This window comes from Amphiura filiformis, chromosome 19, assembly GCF_039555335.1.
Source record: "Amphiura filiformis chromosome 19, Afil_fr2py, whole genome shotgun sequence".
In the NCBI taxonomy this organism is placed as follows: domain Eukaryota; kingdom Metazoa; phylum Echinodermata; class Ophiuroidea; order Amphilepidida; family Amphiuridae; genus Amphiura; species Amphiura filiformis.
Genome location: NC_092646.1, coordinates 16093439 through 16108518, shown reverse-complemented (window position 1 = coordinate 16108518; position 15080 = coordinate 16093439). Strand labels below are relative to the sequence as shown.

The 15080-nt window shown below is 35.2% G+C and overlaps 1 protein-coding gene across 1 annotated transcript in view; it reads left to right on the top strand.

Moving 5' to 3' along the window:
* The window catches only part of LOC140140985 (chromatin assembly factor 1 subunit B-like), an 81918-nt gene extending 67166 nt beyond the window's left edge, over positions 1 to 14752 (top strand). The window contains 2 exon segments of the mRNA XM_072162757.1: positions 9253 to 9623; positions 12008 to 14752. Of these exon segments, the coding sequence (XP_072018858.1) occupies positions 9253 to 9623; positions 12008 to 12141 (505 nt within the window). The 3' untranslated portion in view covers positions 12142 to 14752.
* The last annotated feature ends 328 nt before the right edge of the window (positions 14753 to 15080 follow it).

Genomic DNA, 15080 nt, shown 5'->3' with positions numbered 1-15080 from the left:
TACCCTGAGGCTTAGCACGGACACATGGTGTCAAAAATGACACCCTTATTTGCTATAATCAATGATTTTGAGACCCTTAACACAGGCCCGTGCGGGCCCGTGTTGCAGTTGAAAAAACCACCCATATTCCGCGTTTTTGTTCACACGCATGCTTACAACTTTTTATATGAGTGGCCCCCTGGGCTGGGGTTGGGGGCTTATAAATATCTGTATAACAATGAGATTAATGACTGATACATATTTTTTGATGCGCTAAGTACAAAAATCAATGCATTTTTCCCATTACAACGCACTTCCCTTTCAGGGATCTTGCATTGTTGATGAAAAATAACGAGTGCATATATTGATTTTTGTCATTTGCACTACAACAAAATCAAATTCAGTCATTAACCTCAAATTTATCAATTTTCTTTTGTCAAAATCTTATTCAGTAAAACCTTTTTATCAATTTTCTTAAATTGTCAAAATCATATTTAGTCATTAAGGGATCCAAAATGGCGTTTATTGCGTTTCGACAGTATTTTTTGTGGGACATGAGAGCACCTCAGACCTATCGAATTGCATTCTGAATCTGAAGCATGTCTTTCTGATATCAAATAATTTTCATTTTTTAAAATCACAATATAATACAAATTTTATGACAAATTATAAAAATTTTATATTTTTCAGATTTTTGATATATAACAGTCCTCGAAGTAAATTATATAAATCTAATGATATATTCTTAAAGTGTATGTAGCAGGGAGGAAAAGCCGACGGTCAATTGAAAATTTTGACCTTTCATATTGAAGATATGGATTTTTTTCCCAAAAGACCTAATTTTTTTTGGTGTTTTGGGAAAAAAATCCATATCTTCAATACTGAAAAGGTCAAAATTTTGAATTGATCGTCGGCTTTTTCATCCCACCTACATACACTTTAAGTATAAATCATCAGATTTATAAAGTTTACTTCAAGTACTGTTAAATATCAAAAATATCAATTTTAATGATTTGCCATAAAATGTGCATTAAATTGCGAATTTCAAAAAATCAAAATTATTTGATATCAGAATAACATTCTTCATATTCAGAATGCAATTCGATATGTCTGATGTGCTCTAATGTCCCAAAATAAATACTGTCCAAACGCTCATACCCCAGCCCTTAACCTCAAATTTATCAATTTTCTTTTTGTCAAAATCATATTGAGTCATTAACCTGTATAATTTATCAGTTTTCTTTGATCAAAATCAAAATGTCATTAACCTTTAAATTATCAATTTTCTTTTATGTGCACATTGTATTGTAAAGTGATTTACTTCATTTGAAGTAGCTTCTTCAATATTTGGCATGAAATCCCATTATATTGAATGCATCATAGAGAAGATATCTTACACTTCCCATAATGCATTTCTTCCATTTCAATATTCTGTACTGATTTGCTATGTTGTGCCACATGGGTCGATAGTGATTAAATTAAGTTGAAGTGAACAGAGCACATACAGATCTTACAAAATGTGTTTATTTCTTGACTACTGTAGCGAGTAGCGACCCTTGTTCAGCCAGTCTATTCTTAACATGAAAACAAACGAAACCTGTACAAAGTAATGGGAGCGTCATTTGTTGAAATGAGGAAGATGTATTATGTTGCAAAGGATTCTGGGAAGGGTAAGATATCTTTGATGCATAGCTATAAAAATAAATCTTACTGTTTTCAAAGGTATTTTCAATTTTTCATCTATAGTGTAATACAGCAGCAGCTTGTGTTATTGTTCAACTAGTTAATGCAGTTTCCATGGTTACTTAAATAATAGTAGAAATAAACACATTACTGTATTTTCCTTTTTTCACTTCTGTGTTCATCTTCTCCCTTTAATTCTTTCTTCTTTCCTTTCCATTAAGGGTTGCATTCTGAATACGAAGAATGTCCTTCTGATATCAAATAATTTTGATTTTTTGAAATTCGCAATGTAATACACATTTTATGGCAAATGATTAAAATTGATATTTTTGATATTTAACAGTACTCAAAAGTAAACTTTATAAATCTGATGATTTGTGCTTAAGGTGTATGTAGGTGGGATGAAAAGCCAACGATCAATTGAAAATTTTGACCTTTCCTATTGAAGATATGGATTTTTTTCTTAAATTACTAATAAAAAATTTTTTTTTTTTGTGAAAAATCCATATCTTCAATATGAAAGGTCAAAATTTTCAAATGATTGTTTGCTTTTCCTCCCAGCTACATACACTTTAAGAATATATCATTAGATTTATAAAATTTACTTCGAGGACTGTTATATGTCAAAAATGTGAAAAATATCAAATTTTAATAATTTGTCATAAAAATTTGTATTATATCGTGAATTTCAAAAAATGAAAATTATTTGATATCAGAAAGACATTCTTCGTATTCAGAATGCAATTCGATATGTCTGATGTGCTCTCATGTCCCACAAAAAATACTGTCAAAACACTCATTCTAGATCCCTTAATTTGCCAAAAGGCACTAAGGATGTTAGGGTTCATCTTTCAGTTTTATTATCAGCACATGAAAATACCATTATCATAGGCACCGGAGTTTGCGCGATTTAAAACGGCAAAATCGCGGCCGGTTTTTTTATAAAGCTAAAATACTGTGAAAATTCAAGTCAAAAAGCGAAAATGCGTTTTCCACCACTTTTGTATCCTTTGATGAAGTCACACACAATTCAAGTAAATCAAGTATGCGAATTCTGCACCTATTTCACGCGTGCTAGTCCGATGTTTTTCTCTCCATGAAGTTGATACATTATGTGAACAATGCAAATTTTATGTGAAAAGCTACTACTGTACTGTACAATAAACATTTTAATGCATAACTGAATTTTTTTGGTGTTCAAATGTTGTTTTTGTAATGAACTGATTCGTATCTCGTGTGCGTTCTGTGACTTATATCCTACACTTCTTCGCTCAATCAATTATGCATATGATTAATGACGTCACTCATACATACGATCGATGTAAAGAATTAAACTACTACACATGGTAACACGTCATGGAAAAAATCGGACATTTGCATATCACGGAAGGGCTTCCGGGGAGGATATTGTGCTGGTCTGGACTCACGTAAACAGTAAATATTGGTGAATTTACATTGAAAAGTAGTGTGTTTGGCAAAATTCTCAAAATTCACGATGGACCCCCAAAATCGTGATTTTTTGCGCGATCGCGCGAAACTCCGGTGCCTACATTATCAAATATGAGCAATTCTGTGCTCAAATATTTGCCGTAGAAGTGACGTAATAAGAGGATTAACTACCATAGCAATAGATGAATACAATTTTAGAATATACATCGCCCTGCACTACAAGCAGGTTGCACTCACCACATGTGTATGTCTGCAATCATAGATTGAACACAATACCGCTTTTTTCAAAGATACTAATCTTACAGGTGTGGGTGATCAGCATGATATGAATATAATTACGATCCAGGTACTTTATCCCTGTTATTTGACATTTGTGACCATCCACCACAAACTGGTCGTAAAGTCGGCATTTTCCATTTTGAGATACAATCAAAAACAGTATTGGATTTCTAGGTAAAATATAGTAGGAATTTGACCTTTGGTGAACCATAACTTCAATTCTAGATGTCCGATGAAACTGGTTGAGGTGTCATTGTAAAGCTGAAAGTGCATGCGTTCTAAATCTGCAATAAACAGAAAATGATTTGGAACAGACTTTACTACCACTTCGTGGTGGATGGTCACATTTATAGTTCATTGCATAGGTACCGCATGAACGTTGAAGTACAGGGTGATAAATTCAAAAATTGTATTCATCTATTGCTATGGTAGTTAATCCTCTTTTACGTCACTTCTACGGCGAATAGCAATGCATCCACCTGTATTGTGTTCAATACAGTTTCAAAGTAAAGTCGTAGGTTAAATTAATCACAATACTGCCCCTTGAACATTAATAAAAGCAGTCATGACATTGAAAATTTATTGACATTATTCTTCAAAGGGAGGTATTTGTTGATAAAAGGGAAAACTAGGGGACATTTAATTAAATGAATTGAAAGATACAAAAGTTGAACTAAATTGTGCGCGAAATTACAAACTGTTTAGTATATAATGAAACATGCTGAATTTCTTCTTCAGTTGGCACATGGTTGATGTGCCTTGTCAAGAATCTAACGTCATTGAGCAGGGAAAACCTCCCGTGTCATTGGTCCCTGAACATGTTTAAAGTAAAACCTCCTTTGTAACCTGTTGGCAGTTTTGTTTTAAACATGTTCAGAGGCCAAAAGCACATACAAGGTTTTTCGTGCCCAACAACGACTGGTCAATTTGATTAGTTTCGGGTATCCATTTTCAGACATACTGCAATAGTGGCACATTTGTTGATCCTCAATGATTGTATGCAAATGCATTCTCGTAATTAATAAATCAGTGGGTAGGACTTCACCTATATGACAAATTACTTTTAAAAAATGACAAATTATTTTGAAATTACATGTATGAGAGCAGAATAATGGGCTTTTCCAGTTGAAATTCATACACCCCCTATGGAAGACATGACGTTAATCTCCTACACAGGGAGAGTGAATTTCAAATGGGTTACCTGAACGAGTGACTCCATTTGAAATCTACACTCCCTGTGTGGGAGATTAAGATTGTGTATTTTTTCCCGGCTGTCAGCTAGGTAGCCATCTTTATTCTTATAAAACAGCACAACATATATATTTTTCATTGTCAAAGAAGAACCAGAAATATACGAGTGGATATTCATACGTAGTGGTAGATAAAATGATTAAAGAGTTTAACTTCAACACTACACTATTTTTCTTTTTTCTGGAACGTTTTCACTAGTTCGACTAGCGTCTTCAGCAGATGGTGATGCTGTGATGGTATCTTGTCTACCATCACAGCATCACCATCTGCTGAAGACGCTAGTCGAACTAGTGAAAACGTTCCAGGTGAGCGAAAAATAGTGTAGTGTTGAAGTTAAACTCTTTAATCAAGAACCAGAAAGCCGTAACTCACTATGATCAGCTCTCTGGTCTTTCACAAATCTGTATTTCCTCCACAATGTCTTTTGTGTTCTATATTGAATTTTGTTATGAGTATAGTGGACTGTATGTTCTATAATAGTATCCTGGCGACATTATGCTCATTGTATGGGAGCAGGTTTTGTGAGTTGAGGCTTTCTGGCTCTCAACCCTCTGAAATATAAGATTGAAGCCAATCAGCAGTGTTTAAGTGGGAGATAAAGATCACGTCTTTGTTCAACTGTTAGAACAATGCATACAAGTTATACCTCAATAAAATGTAGATAAAATTCAGGAAATTGCCATCACTCAAAACCTGTTACTTGGATAAAGAAGAATGAAACTTCAATCAGAAACTTCATTAGCTGATCAAAGTATTTGATTAGACCGTTTTTTAAGAAAACGGTTACATTTCAAGCGATTTCAGCACATCCCAGAGAGGATATCTTACACTTCCCACAATTCATTTCTTCCTTGTACTGATTTGCTTTTCAGAGCAATATGGGGATGATAGTGACAACAAACAAATACCTTAATTCGCCTATTGCACGGTTCCACCATATGCGAGGAGAGCCTCGAACTGGCAATAGACATGAAAGGAAGTATTGTGTAACTCTACGCAATGTTATATGACTGGTTCAATCAAGGGTTCAATTCCCATTCATGCATGCTGCCAGATCGAGGCTCTCCTTGCATATGGCGGAACCATGCAATGGCGAATCGAGCTCATCCAGATCTTGCAATGGAGGTATTTCTTGTCACTCTTCACCCTTTTCATGAATCCGCCATATGCCAAAATGAGGTTCTCTCTATAAATGCATGCGCAAAAAGTGCATTTTTGTTTCTCACGCTTTTCTAGCAACATGTTAGGCTAATGAAAGTCGATTTCCAGTTTCCCGTTACCCTACTCCGCTCAAAACAATTTGCTGGCCAAATATTTCATTATTTTGAATAAAATGTTGATTTCTAACAAACTTTAACACAAATAAATAATTGTGGTTTTAAATATATCATAAATCTCTTTCTGTTGATTTTCAGGGATTTTCTTTGCAGTAGGAGCATGGTATATGGTTAATAATGAATTAATAATGAATACCTACTCAATTCTCTGTCCCGCACTTTTTGATCTACTCTGATCTCATCCCGTAAAAAATATTGTGAAACTTTTGATAATAGTTGTACAATCACCTTCATGTGGTTGTAAACTACATCTGTAAACTACAAACTGTGATTTATCACATGTATACATGGGTAGTTATTGGTTTACACCTGTAACAGATGCAGTAATGAAATGGTATAAAATAATGAATAATGAAATGGTCACCTACACAGTCATGAAAAATTATGTATCGGGAAACTGGGAATTGACTTTCATTAGCCTTAGAAGGATTTTGCAAATCGTGTGCAGTAATTAAAGCATTGCTTTACGTTGCACTGAACAACAAATCGGTACAAAGAAGAAATGCATTGTGGGAAGTGAGATATTGTCTCTGAAAACATCCTGATGCATTCTGTAATTCCCATTTGTAATCAAAATACATCAAAAGTAGATTTTGATGAAGGAAAAAAGAGTAATCTGAATGCTAGATTTCCAATTATTTGTTGGTTTAAGTGATGAAATTATTGCAACAACTTATTTAGACACATTTTTATAAAAATCAGGTCAATATTTGTAGAAAATTTTTTAATAAATTAGAATTCGTAAATGGAATAGCAAACAGAAGGCCCTCTCATCTGATGAAGGAGTTCTTCAATATTAATAGAGATAGAGAAATTATTGTAGAATAAATATTTTTATTCATTTTTTATGCGGTTACTTCTTTTAGTTAAACAAACATCACAAGTTTGTGAACAAACAAAATCAAGTCCTTGTCCTTGCCCTGATTTATAATTTGTTCGGCATGTGATTGATAAAAAAAATTAGACTCGTCCTTGTCCTTCTTATTCAGCTTATGACTGGTGAGAAAAATGAGGCTAATAACATTGTGTATTATATAGAATAGTGTACATGCACTTGGGCACAGCACTTATGCTAGTTACATATTGTAAATATGTCACTTGCGCGCACTTACGTGAATTTACCCAAACAAAAGTTCAGGCTTAATTGAGCGTGCAGTAACAAAAACCGAATAATTTTCGCCAATTATATGCCGAACAAACTACGATGTAAAGGTCAAGGTTGCTGAAATAGATATGCGATATTTTTAAACCTTTTAAAAACAATGACAACTGTTACAACATAGATAATGAATTTCATACCTTAGGCCTAACAGGTGTCTTCCCATATTTTCTGGTTGTTATTGCATCTTGTCTTTGTAAACTAAATAATAGATGCTGTCAAATTTGGTGACGCAGAAAAACAGGCTCAGTTCCGGTCCACTATGCCCTTGGAATAGCGCATAGAGCATGAATGTCTGTGAAGCATGGTGACTGGCATGCAATTGGTTATCAGTTTGTTTGTTTTTCAGACATTTGCCTGATTTCAAAATTCTGCTTGAATCTTCCCTGTACAAAAGTATATGAAATACCAATTTCAGATTTGAAACTTTTCATGCAGTTAATTGCTGAGTGGATTAAAGCTTTTTTTGTGTTTGAATTTACATGTTTTTTTTTGTTTTTTTCAGCATTTTTTCCCAATGCGGTTCTTCCCAATGTTAAAGCATAGGAGCGAAATTGCAATAGGGTGTAAGAGATGGAAATCAGTCTCTTACACTTTGAAGATTCTGTAGCTTGTTTCCCACGGGTTGTTTCTGGTTATTTAAACCCTAACTCTAAACCCTAACATAACCCGAACCCTAAATTGCTATGTAACAGTGTATGAACCACGGTTCTACCCTGCAATTTCACGACAGAATATTTAATATATACCTCAGGGACTGTCTTTCGGAATTTGCAGGAGAGCATTAAATAGCTCTTCTGGGTCCTTCAAGGAGAGCTGTTTTGAGCATTTATTGATGCATTTACAATATAATTTATAGAATGGTCAAACTAAGGAGAGCTAAAATCACTCCCTACACCAGATTTAAGGAGAGCAGTAGAGAGTATTTGCTCTCACTCTCCTCAAAAGGCAATCCCTGATGATACCTCAATGAATGTGTGGGTTTTTTTTAAACCAATGACAGATGTTATAGATACCAACATTATAACAGAAATTCTGTTTCCATTTCGTTCATTTGCCTGTTTTGGTTAGTTCTGAATCACTTCTGAATAAAGGTTGTCATGCATGTGCTCTGTGCCTTTGAGGAGTGTTGATCTAATATCAATCAAAATCAAAATTCAGTTTTCAATTTCATTACATGAGCCATCTGTAGAGCTTTATCATTTGCTGAAATCCCTTCATAATTATATAAGGTTCTAGAGAAACAGCTATGTTAGTGTTGCTCAGAACAATAAAATAAAAAGGAAGTTGAATACTATTACTGGCTATATCTCGAAGTAAAGTAGGTAATGGGAATACGCTTCCTGCACAAGAACAAATAAACAAATGGGGAATGATTGCTCGCTACGAGAGGAAACTGAATTACATTAAATAAGAAAGAATGAACAGTTTACCAACCCAAAGTGTTACAATTAAACATGACAACAAATAAATACAAATCCCGACCGGCACACAACCCAACTTGAAAAAAAAACAAGGAAAAATAAATATTCCCGACATCCAACTCATTTTGCGTGATCACATTTTGGTTTGTAGTGTTGAATAATCATCACATCCTTCCAGTTAAATTGCTTACTACTTAAAGTAACAAGTTTGCTCAAGTGTAATAATTTAAATCACTACAAACTACCATCAATGGGATATAATTTAATTGTACTGTACACTGTGAAATTGTAAAACAATTACAGTAACTGTCATCATTCTGCAGCGTTGGATACTGTAAAATTGGTCATTTTTGTGCATGTAATTTTTTGCGTTTTGCCGATTTGGAACGAAATTGCATGTTTTTAATTTTGGAATTTTTAGTTTTCATACATAGACCTAATAATACATTAAAAGAACATTTGCATGTTTTTATTTTCGCAGTACATGTTTTTTGAGCGAAAAGCACAAAATTAATGTACCGTGGAAATTTCCACGCTTACAGTTAATACAAGTGCCTGAATTACATCATTTGCAGATGCATTCAATTCTGTTAAATAGTCAAATTCATCAAGTGTAATTTAACATCATGGAATACAATTTGTAGTCCTTTATCTCATTAAATATCCATTTTTTCTCATATTTTTATTGCAGGTCTTCAGATGGTAAACTGCTCGTCATCTCTTCCACAGATGGGTACTGTACACTGATTGCCTTTGACGATGGTGAACTGGGCATACCGTACAAAGACCCAACAAAGAGTGCTGTCACTGAAGATGTAGCAAAGAAGGTCAACAGTGAAAGTTCAAAGGTCAAGAATGAAGATGTTGTTAAAGACTCCAATGCAAACCAAGTCGCCAACAAAGTTGTCACAGCTTCACCTGACAACAAAACATCAAAGAAGGAAAATTCACCTGCGATGGAGGTTAAGGTTAAACAGATTGAAAAAAGTCCTACACAGGTTGCCAAGGCAACTGAACCTGGATCTTCTTTAACCAAGACAACACCACCTGCAGTCAACAAAGGTTAGTGTGTTCCGTGCTGAAAATGATAATCCTATACCATTCAGCAAATTACATCAGCGGTGTCCGTCTGCCCTGTCTGATTATTGCATAAAAAGAACAAGATCACACGATGCTACGCAGCTTGACCAGCGAATGAGGTGCCGATGTGATGATGATGTGATTCAATTAGCCAATCAGAATCCAACGCCCTTATAATATATATATTCGGACCGCTGAAGTTCTCTGCTGAAAACTACAATAGCTTTCTTTAAACTTTATAAACAAAATAGGGGTCAAATTTCAGGCCATATAAATTATAATTTACAATGAATTTTGAAATATGAATTTGAATTTTTCAGAATAAAATTGTGCATTACGTATAAATTGAAAATGACTCCATATTTTATGTATAGGCCAGATTTCTGTGTGTTTACATCTGATTCCTAACCCTGTTTGGACCTTTATGCGCATATAATCAGAATCATCGCTCAAATTTTCACATTTCCTTTTCATTTGGTAGAAATCACATTCACAAACTGTAGTAAAATACGATTTTCAACATTAAAATTGCTACCAATTTGTCACATTATTATGTCTTCAGAATCTTGCCTCCTATACCTTTTGTACATAACCTGGCTGTCTGATAAATTTGTGTATCGGTCACCTGGAGCTACAGGGTTTTTTCTTATCATACCACTAAGGGAAATATCAAAGAACACCGCTAACCTGATATATTTTCGTATCTAGTCAGTGAGTGCGTATTTTACGCTTTATATCTAGTCAGTGAGAGCGTATTTCGCAAGCCCGATCTGGCGTGTACGGCGAGGTACGCGTGTATAAAGGCGATTCAGCGTAAACCGGCGCGTAAAATGCACGCAATCTGTAACACGCGGAACAGTCATCTATTTTTTGTAATGTTTTTCCTATTTAGCAGCAATTAAAATGTTTAAAAACGTAATTAATTCAATATTTGGAATGACTTAGTGGTATGATAAATTGTTATTAGGTTCAGCGTCTGTAGAGTGCGGAAATATCGTGCGCTCAGTGTCATACTGGGTTCAGCCGGCTTCACCCAGTATGACACTTCGCGCACGATAATTTCCGTACCATACCTCCGCTTCACCTAATAACTAATAATATCTGTAGCCTCTTCATAGAGTGCATAGTTCATATACTTTATGTGTAAAAGTCTCTGTTGGTGTGATTTTGTTGTTGTTAATGTGACAAGCCATGACCAAAAATCACATTTTTGACCAGAAAAACACATTTTTGACCAAAAATCACTTTTTTGACCAAAAATCAATTTTTTGACCAAAAATCACTTTTTTGACCAAAAATCACATTTTGACCAAAATCACATTTTTGACCAAAAATCAAATTTTGACCAAAAATCACATTTTGACCAAAAATCACATTTTTGACAAAAATACATTTTGACCAAAAATCACATTTTGACCAAAATCACATTTTGACCATAAAATAAATTTTTGACCAAAAATCACATTTTGTCCAAAATCACATTTTGACCAAAAATCATATTTTTGATCAAAAATCACATTTTGACCAAAAATCACATTTTTGACCAAAAAATACATTTTTGACCAAAAATCATGTCAAAAATAATTTTTGACCAAGAGTCGCATTTTGACCAAAAAAGATTCTGAAGACATAATAATGATAAAATTGACGGATAATTTAAGATGATACCTGAATTTATCAGTCTCGCTAGAGTTTTTAAATATCACGCTCGACTTCGTCTTGCATGATATTTGAAAATTCTAGCTCGACCGATAAATTCAGGTATCACACTCAATCCGTCCAATTTTATATCAATATTTGTGCTGAGTTGACACTATATAGGCATGATAAACTTTTGCCGAAAGCTGTTTCACAGACTGATTTAGTGGTTTGAACCCTTTAAGCTGAATTTATACTCGATCGCTTTGGCAGAAAAGCAATTGTCACGCATGCTCAGTGTTTGCATCCATTTTTAGAACGTCAAGCCGATTAATCAATACAAATTGCTGAGGTAAAAAAGATATCGCTATTGCAACTTGAAGAATCTCAACTTCCGAGCGATGTCGCTTGACCAATAGATAGAAAATGGATCTACTATAATAATTGCTGCTAGTTTTTATGTGCATTCATGTGTAACATAGTTATATTGACAAACACACACCGACATGTTCCTGTGATATACGCGGACTTTGGATGTTGATTTTTTCCCATGATGCATCACATACTTTGGCCACTCCCCAGCAACCGCTGGAGGCTCATCATATTTTGAATCAACCAAATTAACTACTTTATTGTAGTTTGAAGTGCAAATTTGTTGTTTGATATTGTAGTGCGTGCTATTTATTTGGTGTTGACTTCTAATCGTTACTAATGTTTTGTATTTACAGGACCTCAACCAAGGCGTATTCAAGTTACCACGCTGACAAGTTCAGCACCACCAAATTCTTCACCGCCAAGTTCTGCACCGAAACCAAGACGTGTGACCCTCACTACTATATCTAGCACACAGGAGAACAAGTAAATGGTGCTCTCATACAGATCAGCATATCAGGTTAACCCCATGAGAACTACCTGCCGATTGGCCAAAAAGAAGTTTTCATTATCGATCGGACCAATCAGCAACATTATTAGAATAATTTCACCACGCAAAAACTTTACGGTGAATTATTTGCAAAGCTCCATTCTGATTGGTGATTTAAGTAAAGATATAATGTAAATGACCAATCAGAGGAAATGTTAGATGGGCAGGTAGTGCTCAGAGGTTTGATCACAAAAGTCACAGCAATGATGACTTGTTCAATGCCAGGATTGTTGGTGACAACTTTTTAGTCCGAAGGTTCCCTAGTCCAAAGGCTCCTTTGTCCAAAGGTTCGCCAGTCCAAACACGTAATTAACTATTCCCTAGTTTGAATTCTGAAGAAGGTTCGCCAGTCCGAATATAGAATAAGGCTCGCTAACCCTAAACCTAGCCCTTATTCTATATTCAAACTAGAGAGCCTTCGGATTAACAAACTTAATTTGGTTTTCGGACTAAAGAACCTTTGGCGACCCTTCGGACTGTTTGGATTGTTTCCTCGAAAAAATATGTCGAGGGAAATCAGGATGAACAGAATGAAAACTGATGTTTAAATCGGCCTTTTTTAGATCCTGCTTCCAAGCCAAAGCATACCTATTTGGAGGATCTTGAGGCACAAAATGGCCACTCGGTAACCGTCGCTTGGTCAGGTCTTCTGCGCACCATGCAAATGAGAAGAGAAAAGGCAAAACAGATTTCACACACAATGTGTTGATAATCAGTCTTCCACTGTGAAAATCGTCTTCCACAATAATTTCCACAACAGTCAGTGTTGCTGTTGAAGGAACTCATGTGTATATTTTTTTAAATATTCTTGACCCCCTCCTAAATCGGGGGGACTGATTCTATGCAGTTGTGTTCAAGTTCTCCTTTTATAGCATATGTTTGGAACTTGAAACATTTTTAAAACACATACCCTGTGCCCATTGCAAAGACTAATCAGTTGCCTTGTTCGCAAAAGTCTGTTTTAAAAGTCCTACTCATTAGCAAGCTTAGTCATATGACCCAAATTGGGCTCCATTTAAAATCCACACAACCCCTTTGGAAGATTTAGCTTAAGTCTTTCTCATAGGGAGTATGTATTTCTAATAGAATAGACAATTGGGTAACTTCCATTGGAAATACTCACTCCAGTTGTAGAAGATATAGGTACAGCCATAATACAGAGGGGGTATGGGTTTCAAAATGATTAACCCAGAACAATTACATTTGAAAAACATACTCCCCCTTTGGATGATATTACCAAAAGCTTTCACAGGGGTAGTGTGGATATTAAATGGAATAGCCCAGTGACATTCACAGCTGGCAGATGATGATATATTAATCAGTCTGTGTCAATTTTTGTGAGGGAAGGAAATGTGTCACAAATAAGTGGACCATTCTGCCATAAACTGAAGGCTCACTGCTCCAAAGGCATGGTCTTCAAATGATGATATTTTCGCAAGATTTTAAATTCGCGGCTGCCTGTTTAACAGCGAAAATTGAACCCCTGCAATTATTTCCCATAAAGGTTATAGGACAGACAAAAACAAAATTTACCTCCGGTAAATACTGTAAAAGTGGACATTTTTGCACGACATTATTTTATTTCCACATTCCAAGCAGGTACTGCAAAAATAACAACATACAAATACAGGGTGATCAAAGTGATTGGGACCCATCAATATCCAGTGAGCATAACCAAGACTGCCTCATCATGATGCAGTGTATAATATTTTGCAGGAAACCTTTGACGAGAGCGATTTTAAGCGTACATCGCATATTTATTGCGTTGAAACACACTTGTCTCTGATTGGCTGCTCAGGTGATCTGCTGTTGCAGAGTGGAAATTTATTGATGAACTTTGCGCCGTATGCGTTGTTAGCTCCGACTATGCAACATCACAGTAGGACAAGCTCGTCAAAGGTTTACTGCAAAATATAATAGCATCCATCTTCTTTGTAGATTTATGTAATAACGTGTCGTAAAACTATAAATTTTACTCATTTCAAGAGGATCTAATGTTGAACTTGTGCGAAGCAAGCGATTTGTTAGACAATAAAGCTTATGGGACCAATCATTTTGATACAGCCTGTATATTCCCTTTGTGTATTGGGCTATTCCAGTTGAAATCCACACTACCCCTGTGGAAGATTTTGGAAATATCTTCCACAGGGGGCGTGTGTTTTTCAAACGTAATTGGTTAGAGTTCATCATTTTGACGCCCATACTCCCCCTGTATTATGGCTTTACCTATATTTTCTACAACGGGAGTGAGTATTTCAAATGGAAGTTACCCAATTGTCTCTTCTATTCAAAACTCATACTCCCTCTGTGGAAGACTTTAGCTTCCACAGGGGTAGTGTGGATTTTAACTGGAATAGCCCATTATAGATCAATATAACTTTACGAAAGCTTAGAATCAAATTTAAAAACAAGTGATATGGATCACAAATTGGCAAAGGGCACAAAATGTATCCTGCAAAAATGTTCACTTTCACCGTATGTTACTTATTGCTTATAAATATTTGTACACAAAGTATTCTTTAATATTTTGATAAAAATCTTGTAAATTTTCCGGGAAAAAAGTAGAATAACAAATTTTATACTCAAAAAACTTGTACTCTGCTGTAGTAGGCAGCAACAGACTGTAATATATTTATACATGTAGTGAGCCTAGTAATAAAATAATGTCCATTTGCAAGATACCTTATATGACCAACACTGGATTATTTGATTTGTTTTATGGTTTTCCCACAGAATTAGAGGAGAACCGGGACTCCCTATAGACCTTTTCATATCGAAGTTTTCCGAAGTGATGATCCAGTTTTTAAAAACGGGTCATCATACGCAGTTCTTGGGCCTGCACTTACGCCAGTTGTGCGTTGCGTCAATGCATGCAGTTG